The sequence below is a fragment of the Piliocolobus tephrosceles genome, chromosome 21, assembly GCF_002776525.5.
Source record: "Piliocolobus tephrosceles isolate RC106 chromosome 21, ASM277652v3, whole genome shotgun sequence".
Lineage (NCBI taxonomy): Eukaryota > Metazoa > Chordata > Mammalia > Primates > Cercopithecidae > Piliocolobus > Piliocolobus tephrosceles.
The window spans coordinates 7102592-7123689 of NC_045454.1; the positions used below are offsets into that span (position 1 = coordinate 7102592).

The following is a 21098-nucleotide window of genomic DNA, read 5'->3' on the forward strand; positions in this document are numbered from 1 at the left end:
CCAAAAGCACAGGCATGATGTCATATGGTGACAAACACCCTTGTCCAAAGGAAGCCATAGGATACGCAGGATATGCTCATTCTAGATTCACAAATACTCTAGAGGAACTCACACAACGGGATGGACCAGTGCCCCACACAGAGTACAAGGCCTCCCACCTCGGTTGAATTTCTTTTTTTTTTTTTTTTTTGAGAGGGAGTCTCGCTCTGTCGCCCAGGCTGGAGTGCAGTGGCTTGATCTCGGCTCACTGCAACCTCCGCCTCCCAGGTTCAAGGGATTCTCCTGCCTCGGCCTCTTGAGTAGCTGGAATTACAGGTTTCCGCCACCACAACTGGCTAATTTTTGCATTTTTAGTAGAGACGGGGTTTCACCTTGTTGACCAGGCTGGTCTCGAACCCCTGGTCTCAAGTGATCTGCCCACCTTGGCCTAGTGCTGGGATTACAGACATAAGCCACCAAGCCTGGCCCCACCTTGGCTAAATTTCTAAACATTATTTGGTAAAGTGAGGACCCCTCCAGCTGAGACACCGCCAGGAAACAGCTGTGAGTTTCTAGGTACCCACAGCCCTCAAACAAACACAAAACATTTTGGGCCTTGTTGAGTTCTGGAGGCAACATATTCCTCATCTACAATTTATTTTATTTTATTTTTTAATAAAAGTTATTATTATTTTTTTAATAGAGAGACAGGGTCTTGCTCTGTGACCCAGGCTAGAGTGCAGTGGTGTGATCATGGTTCACTGCAGCCTCGACCTCCTGGGCTCAAGCGATCCTCCCACCTCAGCCTCCCAAATAGCTGGGACCACAGGTATGCCATTCTGCCAGGCTAACTTTTTTTTTACTTTTTGTAGAGATGGGGTCTCACTATGTTGCCCACGTTGGTCTTTTTTTTTTTTTTTTTTTGGAGACAGAGTGCAGGCTGGAGTGCCCAGGCTGGAGTGCAGTGGTGCGATCTTGGCTCACTGCAAGCTCCGCCTTCTGGATTCACACCATTCTCCTGCCTCAGCCTCCCGAGTAGATGGGACTATAGGCACCCGCCACCATGCCCAGCTAATTTTTTTTTTTTTTTTGTATTTTTAGTAGAGCCAAGATTTCACCATGTTAGCCAGGATGGTCTGTATCTCCTGACCTCATGATCCACCCGACTCGGCCTCCCAGTGGTATGAGCCACCGCACCCAGCCTATGCTGGTCTTAATATCCTGGGCTCAAACGATCCTCCAGCCTCAGCCTCCCAGTGTTGAGAGTACAGGTGTGAGCCACCATGCTTGGCCAGCAAATTTTCCTTAAGCCCATTTATGTTGCTACTTTCAAATCAACCCAGTTTGAATGGGCCCCTCTTCACCCAAAAGCTCTAGAATCTGCCCAAATTGCAACACAACAGGCACCCCCATCTGGGCTTCACCTCCCAACCTCCTATGGACTCCTTTACTGTAGAGGCTTTGGCAACCCCTCTCATGCTTCCTGGAGTCTCTGGATTACCCACAACCATCATAGATTTCCATGAGTTTCCTTTTTCTTTTTTTTTCTGAGACAGAGTCTCACTCTGTCTCCCAGGCTGGAGTGCAGTGGTGTGACCTTGGCTCATGCAAACTCTGCCCCCGGGTTCAAGCAATTCTCCTGCCTCAGCCTCCCTAGTACCTGGGACTACAGGTACACACCACCGTGCCCAGCTAATTTTTGTATTTTTAGTAGAGTCAGGGTTTTGCCATATTGGCCAGGCTGGTCTCGAACTCCTGACCTCAGGTGATCCACCCACCTCGGCTTCCCAAAGTGCTGGGATTACAGGTGTGAACCACTGTGTAATCTGTGCCCAGTGTCCATGAGTTTCTGATGCAAGAGACTGCCCCTCTTGAACCCACACTATATGTCATTAGAAAGGCAATTGCTGGTCCCATATTGGGTTTTCCTGGAAACATAGGAGAGCCCGAGCCTGTGTCCCTGTGTACCCAGCTGCCCGTTACGTCTTGGGTCCTGGAAGCAGCACCCCACATGATCAACATGGCTGTGAGGCCTTCTTAACACAGGAGGCAGCCAGCCTGAGCCTCCCAGTATATCCTGCCTGCAGCAGAGGGCAGTCTCCCCATCCCCAGTTTCTTGCCAGATTCCATGGTGCTGGAGGAGATCACCTCTTTCCTGGCCCTCTTAGCTACCTAGGGAGCCCTGTGGAAGTAACTGAGTGAATAGCAAGGGGAGTTCATACACTTTATGGGTGACGGTGCCCCCATCACACTGGAGGGAGCTTTCTGGAGAGTAGCTGCCTCTCATCCCTTACTTAGGGTGTCCCTGATCAAGAACGGGTCAGCAAAATTAGCTGAGCTTCAGGCAGTCATCTTAGCACTGGATGCCCAGGTCAACAATCGGCCACCTGTACACGTTTCTAAAGATTCTTGAGCCGGCCGGGCACGGTGGCTCAAGCCTGTAATCCCAGCACTTTGGGAGGCCGAGACGGGCGGATCACGAGGTCAGGAGATCGAGACCATCCTGGCTAACACGGTGAAACCCCATCTCTACTAACAATACAAAAAACTAGCCGGGCGAGGTGGCGGGCGCCTGTAGTCCCAGCTACTCGGGAGGCTGAGGCAGGAGAATGACGGGAACCCGGGAGGCGGAGCTTGCAGTGAGCTGAGATCTGGCCACTGCACTCCAGCCTGGGCGACAGAGCGAGACTCCGTCTCAAAAAAAAAAAAAGATTCTTGAGCCATTGCCAATGATCTAGCCATGTGGTTCTGCCAAATGGCAGCACTAATATTTCCTCATTTACGGTAGCCCCCTTTGGGGTAAAGAACTCTGGGAATCTCCTGCCTCACATATACTCCAAATATTAATCAAGTTCACACATGTCTCTGCACATACGAAACACATAATGCAAGGCCTCCTTTTTCCCTGTGGAGTTCCTTACATTACTGATAGTGACCAAGGCACTCATTTCACCTCTTAGGAAGCTCAATGCTGAGCTCTTGAACAAGGCATTCGATGGAATTTTCACCTCCTTCACTGGATCCAGGCTCCAGGCCTCACAGAGCATCTTAATGGCTTGTTGCACATGTCCACAGGCCGGGCATGGTGGCTCACGCCTGTAACCTCAACACTTTGGGAGATCAAGGCAAGAGGATGACTTGAGACCAGGAGTTCAGGGTTGCAATAAGCTGTGATTGCATACTGCAGGTTGCAAAGTCCAACCTATGCAACATCGTGAGACCCCATCTCAGGAGTCAGTAAGGTGAGGGCAGGGGGTGACCGCTAGATTGGAAAACAAGGAGATCTCTGGGCATCCAAACAAGAATGAGTAAATGAATGAATACATGAGACAGAGACACACAGAGAGAGAGAGAGAGAGAGAGAGAAAGGTAGAAAGATGAAGACAGAACAAAGGACAAGGTGTCACTGTTATTCCTTCACACCACAGTGACTCACTCCTGTAATTTCAGCACTTTGGGAGGCTGAGGCAGGAGGATCACTTGAGCCCAGGAGTTTGAGACCAGCCTGGGAAACATGGTGAGACCTCGTCTCTACACATTAAAAAATTAACCAGGCATGGTAGTGCATGCCTGTAGTCCCAGCTACTCAGGAGGCTGAGGCGGGAGGATCACTTGAGCCCAGGAGGTGGAGGCTGCAGTGAGCTGTGATTGCGCCACTGCACTCCAGCCTGAGGGACAGCATGAGACCTTGTCTCTACAAAAAAAGATTCTATCATCTACGTCAGCTTTGCAAATTCCTTCTTTATACAGAAATAAACTGCTAAGAGCCATTTTGGTGATGTCGATATTTGTCTACTTAATATTCCTATCCATCTTTGATTGCCTTGTTTAATGCTCCCAAGAGGAAGCAATGTGCATTTTGCCTCCTCCTGGCCCCATTTTCCAGATGAGTAAAAAACTGAGGTTAGGAAAAGAGAGGGACCCATATCTTCCAGAGAATCATGGGAAGTAAGTTCGGATTTCAACTTAGGTCTGTATGATTCCAAAAGCTATTCTCTTTCTTTTAAACCCGTAGAAACATTGACCCAATGAGAAAATGCGTATATGAATCCATGTGATTTAGCCACTCCATCGTGTTAGAGATTTCAAAATTTTGTGATGTGCATCCTAAATATATACAGTTTTGATGTGTTAATTTAAAAATAAACATATAATTTAAATTTAAATATATGATTCATCTGCTTGTGTCTATACTTACTAATCCAGTTAGTCATTTATTTGTTCATTGATATATTTGGATAATGATAAAGAATACAGGTTCTGGAGTGGTTCAGCCTCCAGTTCTGACACTTTGGGTGACTGACTTCATCTTTTGAGACTCAACTGAACCTGAAGGGTGAAATTTTTCAGGTAAAAATGACGTGTTTGTTTTTAAATCGACACTAAAATTGTATATACTTATGGTGTACAACACAAACATTTGAAATATAGAACATGATGGAATGGTTAAATCAAGCTCATTCACATATGCATTGTCTCATATGCTTACATTTAATCTTTTTTTTTTTGAGACAGAGTCCCACTCTCTTACCCAGGCTGGAGTGGAATGCTGCAATCGTAGCTACTACAGCCTCAAACTCCTGGGCTCAAGTGATCCTGCCACCTCAGCCTCCCACATAGCTGGGACTACAGGCATGTGTCACCATGCCTGGTTCATTTTTTCAGTTTTTGTTTGTAGAAACAAGGTCTCACTGTGTTACCCAGGCTGGTGTCTAACTCCCGGCCTCAAGCCATCCTCCCATCTACACCTCCCAAAGTGCTAGCATTATAGCCATGAGCCACCATGCCTGGTCCCATACTAATATTTACTTGTAGTGAGAACACTTAAACCCTACTCTGTCAGTAATTTTCAAGTACACAGTACGTTGTTACTAACCATATACATGGTAATTTTTAATTTGCATGAATGCTCCTTAAAATCAGGGACCTTGCCTTATTTTTTGTATTCAATTTTATTGGAGATAAATTCCACGTCAGTAAACGTGATTCTCTTAAAAATCCATACACACAAAAAAGAGAGAGGTTGAGTTAGGTCGTTGGTATTTTTGCTTTTGTTTCTTTACTTATTTAGTTGAGGTTTATTGTAAAACTTGATACCAGAAAAAGGAAGAAGTGGCGTTTTGGTGCTGTAAGTGTGTGTGAAGTGTGACGTTTCCAGAGAAAGGACAGTCATGGTGCTTTTTTATCCTCTCTGCCCAAAGAAGGAAAGCTCTTAACAACCAGCAGGAGGCTTTGTGGGGACCAGGGTTATCAACTCCAACCACGCTGACCAATGATGTGTTAAAGCAGTTAGGTTGTTTCTAAGAGCGAATCAAAAGCTCAGGTTCTGTGATTCTGAAAATAAGACATGGACAGAGACTGGAGACCCAGAGAGAAAGTGAAGGACTAAAAGACAGTCGTAGGGTAGGGGTTTGCTCTGCTCTGTTTTGTCCTGGGTTTTTTTTTTTTGTTTGTTTGTGCACTCTGTCTGTCTGACTGCTTTTCTTTTTCTTTTTTTTTTTTTTTTGAGATGGAGTCTCTCTCTGCTGCCCAGGCTGGAGTGCAGTGGCACAATCTCGGCTCACTGCAACCTCTGCCTCCCGGGTTCAAGGGATTCTCCTGCCTCAGCCTCCTGAGCAGCTGGGACCACAGGCGTGTGCCACCACACCCAGCTAGTTTTCGTATTTTTAGTACAGACAGGGTTTCACAATATTGGCCAGGCTGGTCTTGAACTTCTGGCCTCAAGTGACCTGCCCGTCTCGGCCTCCCAAAGTGCGGGGATTACAAGCATGAGCCACTGCGCCTGGCCCTGACAGATTTTCTCTTGGTTTGTTTCTTAATCCCCCTTCCTCTGAGTCTAATTCCCTTTTTGTTCTCATTTTCTCTCTCTGTCCCCTCTCTCTCTCCTTCTTTCTCTCCTCCATTCCTCCTAGATGAAGCAAAAACTCAGATAAACCAGCACAGAGCCCAGGTGTGGTGGCTCACACCTGTAATCCCAGCACTTTGGGAGGCCGAGGCAGGGAGGTTGCTTGAGGCCAAGAATTCAAGAAGAGCCTGGCCCACATGGTGAAACCCTGTCTCTACTAAAAATACAAAAATTAGCTGGACATGGTGGCATGTGCCTGTAATCCCAGGTACTCAGGAGGCTAAGGCACAAGAATAGCTTGAACCCAGGAGGTGGAGGTTGCAGTGAGCAGAGATCGCACCCCTGCACTCCAGCCTGGGTGACAGAGCGAGACTCCATCTCAAAACAAAAAACAAAACACAGCACAAAGTTCCCTTGTCCTATGATTCATTCTCTCTCTCTCTCTCTCTTTCTACCATTTCTCCTTCCCTGTGTCTTTTTTTTTTCTCTGTGGATTTTATTTAAGCAATAGAAGTTCTTATGCAAAGAAAAACTTTATGGAATTAGATTGATCAACTTCATATGTATATATATGAACTCCGTTCAGAAACTCTCTTCTGCACCTGCCTGATCACCTATTCAGAAGTCTGTTCCTTCATCTCTTCTTCTCTTTCTGGGACTCTTTCTAGCTCAGGCTTCCTGCCCCTCCCGTCCACTCTCCTGCTTTCACAGCCTCTCCTTCCCCCTGCCCCTCCCCTGTGTCCAAGGTCTCCCCACCCTCCTGTGTCACTGGAGTCAGGATTAGAATCCAGCTCCATCGTCACCTTGAGTCATCAGTCCCGGGGCTGCTGGCTGACTTGCAGAGGAGAGAGCGAGTGGGGCTGGGTCTTCCCACTCTGGGTCCTTTCCTCCTTCCCCACTCCATTTAGCTGTAAAGCTCAATTAAGTGTGATTAGCTGAGAAGAGTTTCTGCAGAATTAGAGGACGCCCCACCCCTGTCTTCCTGGTCCCCTTCCCTCAACCCGGAAATTGGATGGGCCAAGACAAAGAGAGTTAAGAGCTTTGTCCGTGGTCTGTCTGGAGCGACAGATAGAAGGAAAGGGACCGGTTGAGCAACATGACAGGTGGCTGAGGAGCCAGGTGCAGAGTGGTAGAGTTGGCTGGCGGAGGGGCCAGCAGATGAGATGATAGGCAGGTAGGTCGACGGAGAGATAGCAGCGACGTGGACAGGCCGAACAGTGACAGCCACGTAGAGGATCTGGCAGACGAAGAGACAAGGTGAGAAGGAGGTAGACGACTGCCAATGAGGGAGTGACACGCAGGAGGACAGGTAGAGAGAGGACAAGCAGGTCATCCCCTTGGTGACCTTCAAAGAGAAGCAAAGAGGGCAGAGGTGGAGGGCACGGGGAAAGGGTGACCTCTGAGATTCCCCTTTTCCCCCCAGACTTTGGAGGTGACCCGCCATGGGACCCAGCATCTTTTTGCTCCTGTGTGTTCTTGGTGAGTTCTCCTGGAGCAGGGAGAGGGCAGGACTGGGACTGGGTCCCTCCATCCCCCATGAGGAGGCCCCACCCCCTCCCCCTCCCCCTCCCCATCTCAGCTCTGGCCCCCAGCCTGGTGGTGAGGAGGACAACGGCTTTCTCTCTGCCTCCATTTAGCTGCGGCTCTCAGGGCACTGCTCACCTTGGTCTCCCCTATCCTTCGATCCCTCTTCCCTTCCGTCCCTCTCTGAATCTCTGCCTCTCCGTTTCCCTCCTATGTGTAAGCATCTTTCTCCCTGGGTCTCTTTGGTGTTTCATGGTCTTTTTCTATCACTGGGTCTCTCTCTCTGTCTCTCTCTCTCTCTCTGTGTCTCCATCTCTGTATCTTTATTCCTCTCTCTGACCCAGGCCCCTGTCTGTCCCCAGGGCTCAGCCAGGCAGCCACACCAAAGATTTTCAATGGCACCGAGTGTAGACGTAACTCACAGCCGTGGCAGGTGGGGTTGTTTGAGGGCACCAGCCTGCGCTGCGGGGGCGTCCTTATTGACAGCAGGTGGGTCCTCACAGCGGCTCACTGCAGCGGCAGGTAAGCCCCAGGCTGAGTCCCTTCCTGGGGTGGGCGAAGAGAGGACTACGGGAAGGCAAGTGCTGGGGGTAGGATCACAAGGGAGGGAGGTGCCCACTGGGAAGAAGCTGGTCCTGCAACAAGAGAATCTGAGGTTAGACCAGGAGTGGAACTTCCTTAGCAGTGGGCCTGGGGTGGTGCTGGGCAGGGTGAGGTGTGGTATGTGTGGAGGGCCGGGGAGGGTCCTGGAACCTGCCCTCTTGCCTCTCCATTCCTGCATGTACCCTTTCTTTCCTATATGACATCTGCCACTCCCCCCAGCCATTCCCTGACCCAGTCTGGGCCCAGGGCCCAGGTCTGACCCAAACTCTTTTTTTTTTTTTGAGACAGAGTCTCACTCTGTCACCCAGGCTGCTGTGCAATGGCGCGATCACAGCTCACTGCTGTCTCTGCCTCCCGGGTTCAAGTGATTCTCCTGCCTCAGCCTCCTGAGTAGCTGGGATTATAGGCACCCGCCACCATGCCCAGCTAATTTTTGTATTTTTTGTAGAGACAGAGTTTTGTCATGTTGACCGGGCTGGTCTTGAACTCCTGGCCTCAAACGACCTGCCCACCTTGGCCTCCGAAAGTGCTGGGATTACAGGTGTGAGCCACTGCTCCTGGCCTGGAACTTTTCTGTGAAAGGGGAGCTCAGATGCAAAGAAACAGAGACTCAGGAGAGAGAGAGGGCCAGCAGCAGGATGCAGAGAGGCCATTCATCAACCCACTCGTTCATTCAGTCAGCAGCGTGGACGGCACATACTCCGTGCCAGGCGGTGGGAATAAGGCAGTGAACAAGGCCCACTGATGTCCCCGTCTTCGTGGGCTTCACTGGCTGAGATAATCAGACAGAGAGGCCCGGCGCAGTGGCTCACACCTATAATCCCAGCACTTTGGGAGGCTGAGGTGGGCAGATCACTTGAGGTCAGGAGTTTGAGACCAGCCTGACCCACATGGTGACCCACACACTAAAAATACAAAAATTAGCCGGGCGTGGTGGCGGGCACCTATAATCCCAGCTACTCAGGAGGCTGAGGCAGGGAAATTGTTTGAACCCGGGAGGCGGAGGTTGCAGTGAGCCAAGATGGTGCCACTGCACTCCAGCCTGGGTGACAGAGCAAGACTCCGTCTTGAAAAATAAAAGGGGGAGAGAGAGAGACACAGATGCAGGAACATGGGAGGAGAAACAGTGAACACCCAAGATGGAAGGAGAGTGATGGAGGTCGGGAATAAGAGCCTGCAAGAGAGACTTGGAGAATGAGAGGCGCAGGGGAGAAGACAGACGGTGAGAGGCAGAGCAGCTGGGGAGTGGCAGCAGGGCCTGGGAGTGTCCGTGGAGGGGTGTAAGGTGGGGGACTGCCTGCCTGCCACCCGCTCAGCTGTCGCCACCGGCAACAGGTACTGGGTGCGCCTGGGGGAACACAGCCTGAGCCAGCTTGACTGGACAGAGCAGATCCGGCACAGCGGCTTCTCCGCGACCCACCCCGGCTATCTGGGAGCCTCCACGAGCCATGAGCACGACCTCCGGCTTCTGCGGCTGCGCCTGCCCGTCCGCATAACCAGCAGCGTTCGACCCCTGCCCCTGCCCAGTGACTGTGCAACTGCTGGCACCGAGTGCCACGTCTCAGGCTGGGGCATCACCAACCACCCATGGAGTAAGGGGCCCGGGGCCAGGGGTCAGGGGTCAGGGGTCAGGATGGGTACAAGTCTGGGATGCAGGGCGAGAGGTCACATCATGACACCTTAGAGGAAGGATGGGGAAAGGGTCCGGATGTGGGATGGGACATCAGGATCATAGTTTGGGGTCAGAGATTATGGTGGATTGGGGTCTTGGGAGTCAAAGGGGTTAAGGGACTGGGTATGAAGTCAGGGATCAGAGGTCAGAGACATGGTCAGAGGTCAGTGTGTCAGGGGTCATCACACTGAAGCAAAAGGCATTATATATATATATATATATATATATATATGTAAATAGGATATGGGCCTTGTGGGTCATGGGTCTGGGGTTAGAGGTCACTGTAGAATTAAGGTCATGGGATCCAGAGTTGTACAATCTGGTTAGAATCTGAGGATGGACATTGGGATTCTATCCAAAATCACGTATCTGAGATTGGAGGTCGTAGCGTTTGGGGTGTGAGGTCCAAGGTTTGAGGTCGTGGAGGCTGGGGCCAAATAAACTAGGATCAGGGGTCACTGGCATTGGAAGCAGTGAGGTTTGGAAGATGCGGAGCTGAGGTTGGAGGTTAAGGTAAAGACAGGGACATGGGGTCAGGAGACAAGATATGAGATCAAGCTGGGATCATAAGGTAATAAGATAGAAGGTCAAAGATCACAGTAGCAGGCACTGAAGAGCGTCAGGTCTGGACTTGTTGTCTCTGAGGCTGGAGAGACAAGAAAGGTCTTGAGTTATGCCACTCAAAGTCAAATGTCAAAGACCAAAGAGACTGTCAATCATCTGGGGTCATGATTCATATGAAATTAAGTCATAAATATGTAACTTGGAGGTTTCAGGATTGTAGTACAGGTCGGTGAGGGGCTGGGATATTGACTCAGATGGGCAACATCGAGGGAAGATGGATGTGACCTCAAAGTGGGGAGATTTAGGGGACCCTGCAGCACGCATGTTCCCTCTCCAGACCCATTCCCGGATCTGCTCCAGTGCCTCAACCTCTCCATCGTCTCCCATGCCACCTGCCGTGAGGTGTATCCCGGGAGAATCACGAGCAACATGGTGTGTGCAGGCGGCGTCCCGGGGCAGGATGCCTGCCAGGTGAGCGTGCATGGTCACCAGGACAGAAAGGGAAGGGGAGGGGCTGGAAGCAGGAGAGGAACTGATGGAGGATGAATCAGGGAAAGGGGATGCTGGAGAGAGATGGGGTCAAAAAGGAAGGGAGAGGCTGGGCGCCCTGGCTCACACCTGTAATCTCAGCACTTTGGGAGGCCAAGGCGGGCAGATCACTTGAGGTCAGGAGTTCAAGACAAGTCTGGCCAACATGGTGAAACCCTGAATCTACTAAAAATACCAAACTTAGCTGGGGGTGGTGGTGCAAGTCTGTGGTCCCAGCTACTTGGAAGGCTGAGGCAGAAGAATCGCTTGATGCCGGGAGGCGGAGGTTGCAGTGAACTGAGATCGTGCCACTGCACTCCAGCCTGGGTGACAGAGCCAGACTCTGTCTCTAAACAAAATAATAATAGTAATAATAAGAATAATGGCGGAGAGGCCCAGGATAAGGGAGGGAGAGAGACAGGGAGTATGAGGGAGGACCAGGGAATGGAGGAGGGGGAGGGGCAGGGAGAGAAGAGGGAGGAAGGGAACAGAGAAGGAAAGATGGGGTAGGGGGCAGAGAGAGAGGCAGCAAAACAGACAAGAGAGAACTGGGAGCCCAGACAGGGAATCAGCTGTTTCTGGGGCTCTAAGTCTTTCCCACACCATCCTCCAGTTGGTGCTGTCCCAGACCGAGAGAGATTTGAGGATGGTGGCCTCTCCCCTCATTGGTCAGGGCCCCAGCCATTGTCCTTGAGAGAACTCTGTGCTCCTGATGGAGCCCTGCCCACCTTCCCTGGGATTGGTCATTGGTGATGGCACTCTCTCCCCTCATTGGTCAGAACCCCAGCCATTGTCCTTGAGAGAATCTCTACCCTTTATGGAGTCCCACCCTCCTCCCCTGGGATTGGTCATTGGTAATAGTGTTCTCTCTCCTCATTGGTCAGGGCCCCAGCCATTGTCCTTGAGAGAATGCTCTACTCTTTATGTTGTCTTGACAGCCTTCCCTGGGATTGGTCATTGATGATTGTGCTCTCTCTCCTCGTTGTTCAGGGCCCCAGCCATTGTCCTTGAGAGAACCTCTGTCCTTTATGGAGTTCCACCCTTCTTCCCTGGGATTGGCCCCTAGAGACAGTGGCTCTTCTCTTTTGGTTAGCCATTGCCATTGTCCTCTGGGAAAGTGATTATACTCTTTCATCTTTTGACCAGACTTGGAGCCCTCCCCAAGGCCCAGGACTGGGTTGGAGGGTTGGAGAGGAAAACAGAAATAAGATGTCTCCCTGGTTCAGACAGCACTTCTCTTCCTTTCCAGGGTGATTCCGGGGGCCCCCTGGTGTGTGGGGGAGTCCTTCAAGGTCTGGTGTCCTGGGGGTCTGTGGGGCCTTGTGGACAAGATGGTATCCCTGGAGTCTACACCTATGTTTGCAAGTATGTGGACTGGATCCGGATGATCATGAGGAACAACTAACCTGTTTCCTCCACCTCCACCCCTTAGCTTGGGTACCACTCTGACCCTCAGAGCACCAATACCTCCTCCATCACTTTTCCTGGCTCCACTCTCGTTGGCCTGGGAACTTTTCGGAACTTTAACTCCTGCCAGCCCTTCTAAGACCCATGAGCAGGATGGAGAGAAGTGTGCAATGGTCTGGAATAAATATAAATGAAGGAGGGGCCATGTCTGTTCATTTGAAGTCCCCATGCTGGTTGAGACTGGAAGAAGGACTCAACAGTTTCCCTAGCTCATACAAGTAGAAACAGAGCTCAAATAAGGCCAGGCGCAGTGGCTCACACCTGTAATCCCAGCACTTTGGGAGGCTGAGGCGGGTGGATGACTTGAGGTCAGGAGTTCGAGACCAGCCTGGCCAACATGGTGAAACCCCGTCTCTTCAAAAATACCCCCCCAAAAAAAAATTTAGCTGGGCATGGTGGCACATGCCTGTAATCCCAGCACTTTGGGAGGCCGAGGCGGGTGGATCACCTGAGGTCAAGAGTTCAAGACCAGCCTGGTCAACATGGTGAAACCCCATCTCTACTAAAAATACAAAAATTAGCTGGGCATGGTGGCGCACGCCTATAATCCCAGCTACTCTGGAGGCTGAGACAGGAGAATTGCATGAACCCATGAGGCAGAGGCTGCAGTGAGCCGAGATCAAACCATTGCACTCCAGCCTGGGTGACAGAATGAGACTTCATCTCAAAAAAAAAAAAAGCAAGAAAGCAAGCAAGCAAGCAAGAAAGAAAAACAAACAAACAAAACCCAAAAAACAAGGCTCAAATAGGATGAGGGTCTTCCCTGAGTAGTTGCTCAGAAATGGAATAGAAAAAATTACCTATAATAATACAGGCTGGGTACAGTGGCCCACGCCTGTAATCCCAGCATTTAGGGAGGCTGAGATGGGAGGATGGCTTGAGCTGAGGAGTTCGAGATCAGCCTGGCAACATGGTGAAACCTCGTCACTACAAAAATACAAAAAATTAGCTGGGTGTGGTAGCGCGAACCTGTAGTCCTGGCTACTTGGGAAGCTGAGGTGGGAGGATCACCTGAGCCGGAGAGGTGGAAGCTGCAATGAGCCGAGATCACACCACTGCACTCCAGGCTGGGCAATAAAGTGAGACCTTGTCTCAAAAGCAAAAATCCAACAATATAAATAAGAGCCATGTTTCTTCATCCAGCACAAGAGAAACAGTGCCCAGAGCTTATAAGCTTTTCAAGAGTCCACAAAAGACCCGAGAAGGAAAAAGAAAATTGTTAGCTCCAAAATACCAGACGAAAGCTGCAAAGTCATCATTTATGACCATTTAATCCAATGTCCATAAAGCATAACATTCTTTCCACTACTCAACTGCAGTTTACTTTCTTGTAATCAGCACACATTGTTTCTTTAATGTGGGACGTGGCTTTGTTCTAATATGTATGCAGTGATGCAGGGTGGAGTACAGCCTTGGAAAGCAGGAGGGCTCGGCCTATGTCTTAAAATTCTCCTGCCCACCCCTTGGATTCTGTCTCCACTGGGACTCAGGAGGTGAGGGGAGAACATCTCTCCAAATGCACCGAAGGGGAATTGGAGGAGGGAGGGAGTGTGGGGTGATCATAACAGCGGAGGCATATTTGCTGAGCCCCTCTGCAGTCTGCTCTTTCCAAATGGACCCTCCTGGAGGCCTGATCCCAACCTTCCCTGCAAGCAGGTCTGTCACCCCCATCTCTCAGATGAAGAAACTGAGCCTCGCAGGGGTGGAGTCCCTTGTCCCCACGTCATAAGGGTAGTCATAGTGCTAGGAGGAGGAAGCACCTAGGTTTGAGGCCAGGGCTGGCTGTTGTCAGAACCTAGGCCCTCCCCTGCCTTGCTCCACATCTGGTTAGGGGAGAAAGGGGAGGCAAGCCAAGGGAAGGCACCTAGCTGAAAACAAACAAGCTGGGCGAAGCAGGAATCCGCGCTCGGGTTCTGCAGATGCAGAGGTTGAGGTGGCTGCAGGACTGGAAGTCATCGGGCAGAGGTCTCGCAGCAGCCAGTAAGTGAACCGCTGGAGTCGGGCTGCCTGGGAGGCAGGGAGAAGCGGGCAGGTCCCCTTTCCTGGACTCAGCTTCCACAGGCCCTGACCTGCCTCCCCCACCCTCCGGTCCTGCCCCACCTCTGTGACACCCCAGCACCCCCCTCCTTGCAAAGGAGAAGGGAGCGGCCTAGGGGAGGCCAGGGGCCCACCTGGGCTGGGGCTGTGGAAAGGGAGTGACTGGGACAGGAGGAAAAAGAGAGACGGAGATTAGATGGAAGGAGAGGGATTTCGAGACAAATTGCCAGAGATGCAGTCAGAGAGACTGACTGAGATAGAAAGATAGACTGAGACACAAAGATAGAAGGAATTAGAGAAAGGGCCACACAGAGCCAGATGGAGAGAGAAGACTGGAGATGGAGACGGGGATGAGGACAGAGAAAGGCAGAGAGACACGTAGGGACAGAAAGAGAAAAATCACACAAAGTCAGAATTATTGAATGACAGGGAATGACACAGAGAGCAAGACACAGATTCAGAGACTCGGTAGGGAAAGGAAGGCTGCAGACAGACAGACAGAGGGAGGCTGAGACACAGGGAGAAGAGGCCTCTTGGAGAGGTGGCACAGGCAGGCAGCCAGTGCCTCGGAGGTCTACGGGGAGGGCCCCCCCACACCCCACACCCCACCCTGGGGCATTAAGGCAGGGCTTGGAGGCCAGTCATCCTGGGCCCGCCCGGGGCCGTCCCCCTGCCTGCCCGCCTGCCTGGTGCCTGGCACCTGGCGCTCCAACCCAGCCTACCTGCTGTAGCCGCCGCTGCCGCCTCCGCCGCCACTGGGCCCCCAGAGCCCCAGCCCCGGAGCCCGTGAGTCCAGGAGAAAAGGGAAGCCATCCCTCCCCATCCAGGTCCAGGTGTCAGCCCTCCCCAAGGACACCTGTCCCGCTCGGGCACCCATTTCTCCCTCTGCTCTGTCCTTCTCTGCTTGGGTGGGGGTTCCTGGCCTCTCTCTGCACCTGTCACCTCCAATGGCTGTTCGCCAGCCTCAGTTACCTCTGATTTCCATGGCTTCAGCTGCTGAGCCGGCCCTCTCCTCCCACCCCCGCTGGCCAGGGCAGCTGAGGGCACTGGCCCTCCCCTTGACCAGCCCTGCCCAACTCTGCTTGGCTGTCCTTCAAAAGGGCAGGGGTTTGGCAGGCAGGGGTTCAGCAAGCTGGGTGACGGGGGAGCCCAGATATTTTCTGGGGCTGAGCCCTCACTCCCCCCCAGCAGACCTCAAAGGCTCCATATCGTTCTGCTGTGAAGACAATGAAAAAGGGGTGGCTACGGAACGGGGTCTGGTTCCCCTTGTCCTTCCACTCCAAGCGGCTGGGGCCTGGCCAGCTCTCAAGGCAAGAAGGACAACATCCTCTGACATGTGCCAAGGAGGTCCCATGGCTGACTTGAACGGGGCCGGCCCGTGACTTGCCGGTCAAAGCCCCCTCCCAACAACTTCCACATGGTTCTTGGTATCTCGGAAGCTTCTAGCTGTGACCAGGCCCTCTCCAAGGCCACCCTCGACACCTAAGATATATTTTAAGTGTTTGGAGATCCAAGTGCTGTAAGAAACAGGGGATTTCCCCAACCGTGTTTCTCTCAAGTGGGGAGCAGGAGCAGGTGAGGGAGAGAGGAGAGGGCATGAGCCAGCCCCCGACTTCCCTGTAAAGTGATGCGGCCCCATGTCCCTCCTTGTTCCCAGAGGAACCTGGGGCCCGCCCCTCCCCCCTCCAGGCCATGAGGATTCTGCAGTTAATCATGCTTGCTCTGGCGACAGGTACGGCAGGGGATGGGGGCAGGGCAGGAGCCTCCCTCTCGCATCTCTGGGATCCCCTAACCCTCTGTGTCCCGACAGTGACAGGGCTGATTCCAAATTACGGAACAACCCATAAGGCACCTGACCTGGGAGCAGCCGTCATGAGGGCCTGGATGCCCTTCCCTTTAAATGCCAAAGGAGGAGAGGTCAAGGGGGTCCTAAAGGGTCCCGGAAAGGGGCCAGGGAAGCTGGAGTTGGGGGAGCGGTCACTCAAAGCGCACAGGACAGGGGCTACCAACCAACCAGTATGGAAGTATTTCCTTTTATTTCCCCCAGAGGCAAGGTCTCGCTCTATTGTCCAGGCTGGAGTGCAGTGGTGCCATCATGGCTCACCGCAGTCTTAACTTCCCGGGCTTAAGTGATCCTTAAGCCATCTCAGCCTCCCCGGTAGCTGGGACCACAGGCACCTGCCACCAAGCAAGGCTAATTGTTTGATTTTTTGTAGAGATGGAGGCACGGGGGGTCTCACTATGTTTGCCTAGGTTGGTCTTGAACTCCTGGGCTCAAGCAATCCTCCCACCTTAGCCTCCCAAAGTGCTGGGATTACAGGCGTTTGCACCCTACCCTATGGAAGTATTTTCATCCTTTAATACCCGGCCCCAGCATCCAGTGCAACCCAGAGGGACACCAGACCAGGGCCCAGACCACCCACCCTCTTTCTCTCCTCCCCACCCCCATTTCTGGGAGCCCTCCTGGTCTACCACCTCTCCTTCCTGAGCCCCTCCTTTTGCTCTCACTCCCTCCAGGGCTCGTAGGGGGAGAGACCAGGATCATCAAGGGGTTCGAGTGCAAGCCTCACTCCCAGCCTTGGCAGGCAGCCCTGTTCGAGAAGACGCGGTTGCTCTGTGGGGCGACCCTCATTGCCCCCAGCTGGCTCCTGACAGCAGCCCACTGCCGCAAGCCGTGGGTGCGGGGGCTGGGGCGGGGCCGGGAGGGGGCTGGGAATGGGGAGATGGATGGACAGAAGCTCGGAGATAGGGATGCAGGAAAGGGGATTAGAAATGGGGACGGGTAGTGTCAGCAAGGTTGATGGGCTTGAGTTGGGATTGAAGGTGGGGGGATGAATGGGGTTGCGATGGGGCTATGGCTGGGAAGGGGGCTTCGGTGGGAGACGTGGAAGAGGTTGGAAGCGGAGTGATGTTTCTTCACCCTCAAAGGTGTCACTCACCTCTCCCAACCATGTCTCCCCCGACCTTTCCTCCTCCAACTACTGTCTCTCCCACCTCAGCCGCTACATAGTTCACCTGGGGGAGCACAACCTCCAGAAGCAGGATGGCTGTGAGCAGACCCGGACAGCCACTGAGTCCTTCCCCCACCCCGGCTTCAACAACAGCCTCCCGAACAAAGACCACCGCAATGACATCATGCTGGTGAAGATGGCGTCGCCAGCCTTCATCACCTGGGCTGTGCGACCCCTCACCCTCTCCTCACGCTGTGTCACCGCGGGCACCAGCTGCCTCATTTCCGGCTGGGGCAGCACGTCCAGCCCCCAGTGTAGGAGCTCCAGAGGGGAACCTGGCAAGGGGTGGTGGGGAGGGTGTGGTCATGATTGTGGAAGGGTTCGGGGGATCAGAGATGCGGTTCGCAGTGACGATGGTGGCATAAGTTGAGAGGATGAGTGGAAAACGTCAGGACAGGGGAGGGTGGGTACCGAAGTTGGGGCCTTGGAATCAGATACACGGGATATGCAATCATACATCCGTAATCTCCTGGTTGCAGGACCTTAGGCAAGCGGCTTCACCTCTCTGAATCTTGATTTTCTTCTCTATAAAATGAGAATAATTATACCCACCTGTCAGAATTGGATTAGAGATAATGTATATCAAGCAACTGGCATAAATCATTTATTGGATAGCAGGCTGGGCACAGTGGCTGACGCCTGTAATCCCAGCACTTTGGGAGGCCCAGGTGGGCAGATCACCTGAGGTCGGGACTTTGATACCAGCCTGGCCAACATGGTGAAATCCCGTCTCTACTAAAAATACGAAAATTAGCTGGGTGTGGTTGTGTAACCCCAGCTAATCAGGAGGCTGAGGCAGGAGAATCGCTTAAACCCAGGAGATGGAGGTTGCAGTGAGCCAAGATCACGCCACTGCACTCCAGCCTGGGCGACAGAGCAAGACTCTGTCTCAAAAAAAAAAAAAAAAAAAAAAAAATGCTGGATAGCATTGCTGTTGCTATTGTTACAAGAAGAGAGGTGAGTTGGCTGAGTCTAAGGACAGGGATTCACCCAGGGGCTGGGTCACGGCAAGCACTGCATTAGGGGTAGTGGCAGGGGGCTCATTCCCACAGCCCCTCCCGCTGTTTCCACAGTACGCCTGCCTCACAGCTTGCGATGCGCCAACATCACCATCATTGAGCACCAAAAGTGTGAGAACGCCTACCCCAACAACATCACAGACACCATGGTGTGCGCCAGCGTTCAGGAAGGGGGCAAGGACTCCTGCCAGGTCAGCGGGCAGGGCCTGGGTTTCCAACCACACCCCCATCCCATCCCCAGCTTCGATGACATCTCTACCGACATCCACAATTTCATCCCCAACCTCAACCCGCCTCCCCCTGCAACTCCCAATCCATCTCTTCCCCTGTTCCCATTTCTGACCTCAGCACAAACTTCAGCTCCATCCCTGTTTCCAGCTCCAACTTTCCCCAAACTCATTTTTGAGACTAACCCCATCCTTTATCCCACCCATAATCCCAGCCTTATCGCCAAACCTATCACCATTCCCGGTGCCTCCCCATCCTCAGTCTCGGCCCCACTCCTAAGCACCGTCCCCACCTCCTCCCTGGCGAACACCGTGCTCAACGCCTTCTCTCACCGATGTTCTCTCTCCCCGTGCCCAGGGTGACTCCGGGGGCCCTCTGGTCTGTAACCACTCTCTTCAAGGCATTATTTCCTGGGGCCAGGATCCCTGTGCGATCACCCGAAAGCCTGGTGTCTACACGAAAGTCTGCAAATACGTGGACTGGATCCAGGAGACGATGAAGAACAATTAGACTGGACCCACCCACCACAGCCCAACACCCTCCATTTCCACTTGGTGATTGGTTCCTGTTCACTCTGTTAATAAGAAACCCTAAGCCAAGACCCTCTGTGAACATTCTTTGGGCCTCCTGGACTATAGGAGATACTGTCACTTAATAATCAACCTGGGGTTTGAAATCAGTGAGACCTGGATTCAAATTCTGCCTTGAACTATTGTGACTCTGGGAATGATAACAATCTGGTTTGTTCTCTGTTGTATCCCCAACCCCAAAGACAGCTCCTGGCCATATATCAAGGTTTCAATAAACACTTGCTAAATGAGTGAATCTGCTGAGTGCTTACTATGTGCTAGACCTTGATCCACTGGCTTTTATTTTATTTTATTTTATTTTATCTTAAGACAGAGTCTTGCTCTGTCGCCCAGGTTGGAGTATGGTGGTGCTATCTCTGCTCACTGCAGCCTCCACCTCCTGGGTTCAAGCAATTCTCCTGCCTCAGCCTTCTGAGTAGCTGGGATTACAGGTGCCTACCACCACATCCGTCTAAGTTTTGCATTTTTAAGTAGAGATGGGGCTTTGCCATGTTGGCCAGGCTGGTCTCGAACTCCTGACCTCAGGTGATCTGCCCGCCTTGGCCTCCCAAACTCCTGGGATTACAGACGTGAGCCACCGCGCCCGCCCAGCTTTTATTAATTAAATTAAATTAATTAATCTATTTATAAGACAGTCTTGCTCTGTTGCCCAGGCTGGAGTGCAGTAACAATCACAGCTCATGGCAATCTCAGTTTCCTGGGCTGAAGTGATTGTCCAGCCTCAGTCTCCGGAGTAGCTGGGACTACAAGCACATGCCATGAAGTCCAGCTAATATTTTTATTTTTCGTAGACAGAGGTCTCAGTATGCTGCCCCGGCTAGTCTCAAACTCCCGGGCTCAAGGAATCTGATCTCCTCAGCCTCCGAAAGTGCTGGGATTACAGGCATGAGTCGCTGTGCCTGGCCTCCAAGCACTTTTAAATGTATCAACTAACTTAATCCTCACAAAACCCTATGAGATCGGTACTGTTTTCATACCTATTTTATAGATAAAGAAAGCAAGGTGATCTCTTTTCTTTTCTTTTTTTTTTTTTGAGATGGAGTCTCGCTCTGTCGCCGCTCAGGCTGGAGTGTAGTGGTGCCATCTCGACTTACTGCAAGCTCCGCCTCCCGGGTTCACGCCATTCTCCTGCCTCAGCCTCCTGAGTAGCTGGGACTACAGGCGCCTGCCACTACGCCCGGCTAAGTTTTTGTATTTTTAGTAGAAACGGGGTTTCACCGTGTTAGCCAGGATGGTCTCGATCTCCTGACCTGGTGATCCGCCCGCCTCGGCCTCCCAAAGTGCTGGGACTACAGGCATGAGCCACCACACCCAACCTGAGGTGATCTCTTAACTACCAAGTGATGTGCCTGGAGTAAGGCTCTGTTTGTTTCCTTTCCTGTATAACTGTGCACGCAAAAGTATAACACGGTAAGTAAAGAAGTCAGTCAGCTTGCACATATTAAGACCTAACCAAAGGAGTTTATCATTGTTTTTCTCCAACTTCCGTGATAGGTAATTAGGTAGTGGAGACCTCTGCTGGCCAATATGGTAGCCACTAACCGCACATGGCTCTTCCAATTAAAATTACATAAAGCCAGAAATGTAACTCCTCTGTCTCACTTGTGATATTTCCAAGGCTGATATTTCCACACGTGGCTGGTGGTGTCTGGATTAGCTAGTGCATATAAAACATCACTGCAGAAAGTTCAGCTGGGCAACACTGAGTTAGATGGCCTCTGAAGAGGATGTCCCACAGAGAGAATCCAGAACTCACGATCTTTTCTTTTTCTTTGAGACGGAGTCTTGCTGTGTCATGCAGGCTGGAGTGCAGTGGCGCGATCTCGGCTCACTACAACTTCGCCTTTCAGGTTCAAGCGATTCTCCTGCCTCAGCCTCCCTAGTAGCTGGGACTGCAGGCCTGCGCCAACATCCCCAGCTCGAGCCCGCCTCAGCCTCTCAAAGCACTGGGATTATAGGCGTGAGCCACCGCGCCTGGCCAACTCAGGATCTTTTGGGACGGTCGGCTCACCTCGCAGGAGAGGTGGCTGG

The 21098-nt window shown here is 52.0% G+C and overlaps 2 protein-coding genes across 10 annotated transcripts; both read left to right on the forward strand.

The window, feature by feature from the left end:
• The first annotated feature begins 6659 nt into the window (after positions 1-6659).
• KLK12 (kallikrein related peptidase 12) lies at positions 6660-12323 on the forward strand. 6 transcript variants are annotated; one of them, XM_023182233.1, is made up of 6 exons: positions 7267-7303; positions 7711-7870; positions 9287-9543; positions 10525-10658; positions 11965-12080; positions 12204-12261. In XM_023182233.1, the coding sequence occupies exons 1-6, from the start codon at positions 7267-7269 to the stop codon at positions 12259-12261; spliced, it is 762 nt and encodes a 253-aa protein (XP_023038001.1). The 6 variants fall into 6 exon arrangements, with proteins under 6 accessions (XP_031790729.1, XP_031790730.1, XP_031790728.1 ...); XM_031934869.1 differs by lacking the exon at positions 9287-9543 and adding an exon at positions 6660-7081 and having other exon boundaries at positions 7248-7475; positions 11965-12323; XM_031934870.1 differs by lacking the exon at positions 9287-9543 and adding an exon at positions 6885-7092 and having other exon boundaries at positions 7248-7303; positions 11965-12323.
• Positions 12324-13589: 1266 nt separating this feature from the next.
• Positions 13590-19302, forward strand: KLK11 (kallikrein related peptidase 11). 4 transcript variants are annotated; one of them, XM_023182594.1, is made up of 6 exons: positions 13590-13675; positions 15877-15951; positions 16737-16893; positions 17219-17484; positions 18304-18440; positions 18835-19302. In XM_023182594.1, the coding sequence occupies exons 2-6, from the start codon at positions 15912-15914 to the stop codon at positions 18985-18987; spliced, it is 753 nt and encodes a 250-aa protein (XP_023038362.1). In that variant the 5' UTR covers positions 13590-13675; positions 15877-15911; the 3' UTR covers positions 18988-19302. The 4 variants fall into 4 exon arrangements, with proteins under 4 accessions (XP_023038362.1, XP_023038360.1, XP_023038359.1 ...); XM_023182592.2 differs by having other exon boundaries at positions 13634-13675; positions 16737-16897; positions 17148-17484; XM_023182591.1 differs by lacking the exon at positions 13590-13675 and adding an exon at positions 13916-14162.
• Positions 19303-21098: the final 1796 nt, after the last annotated feature.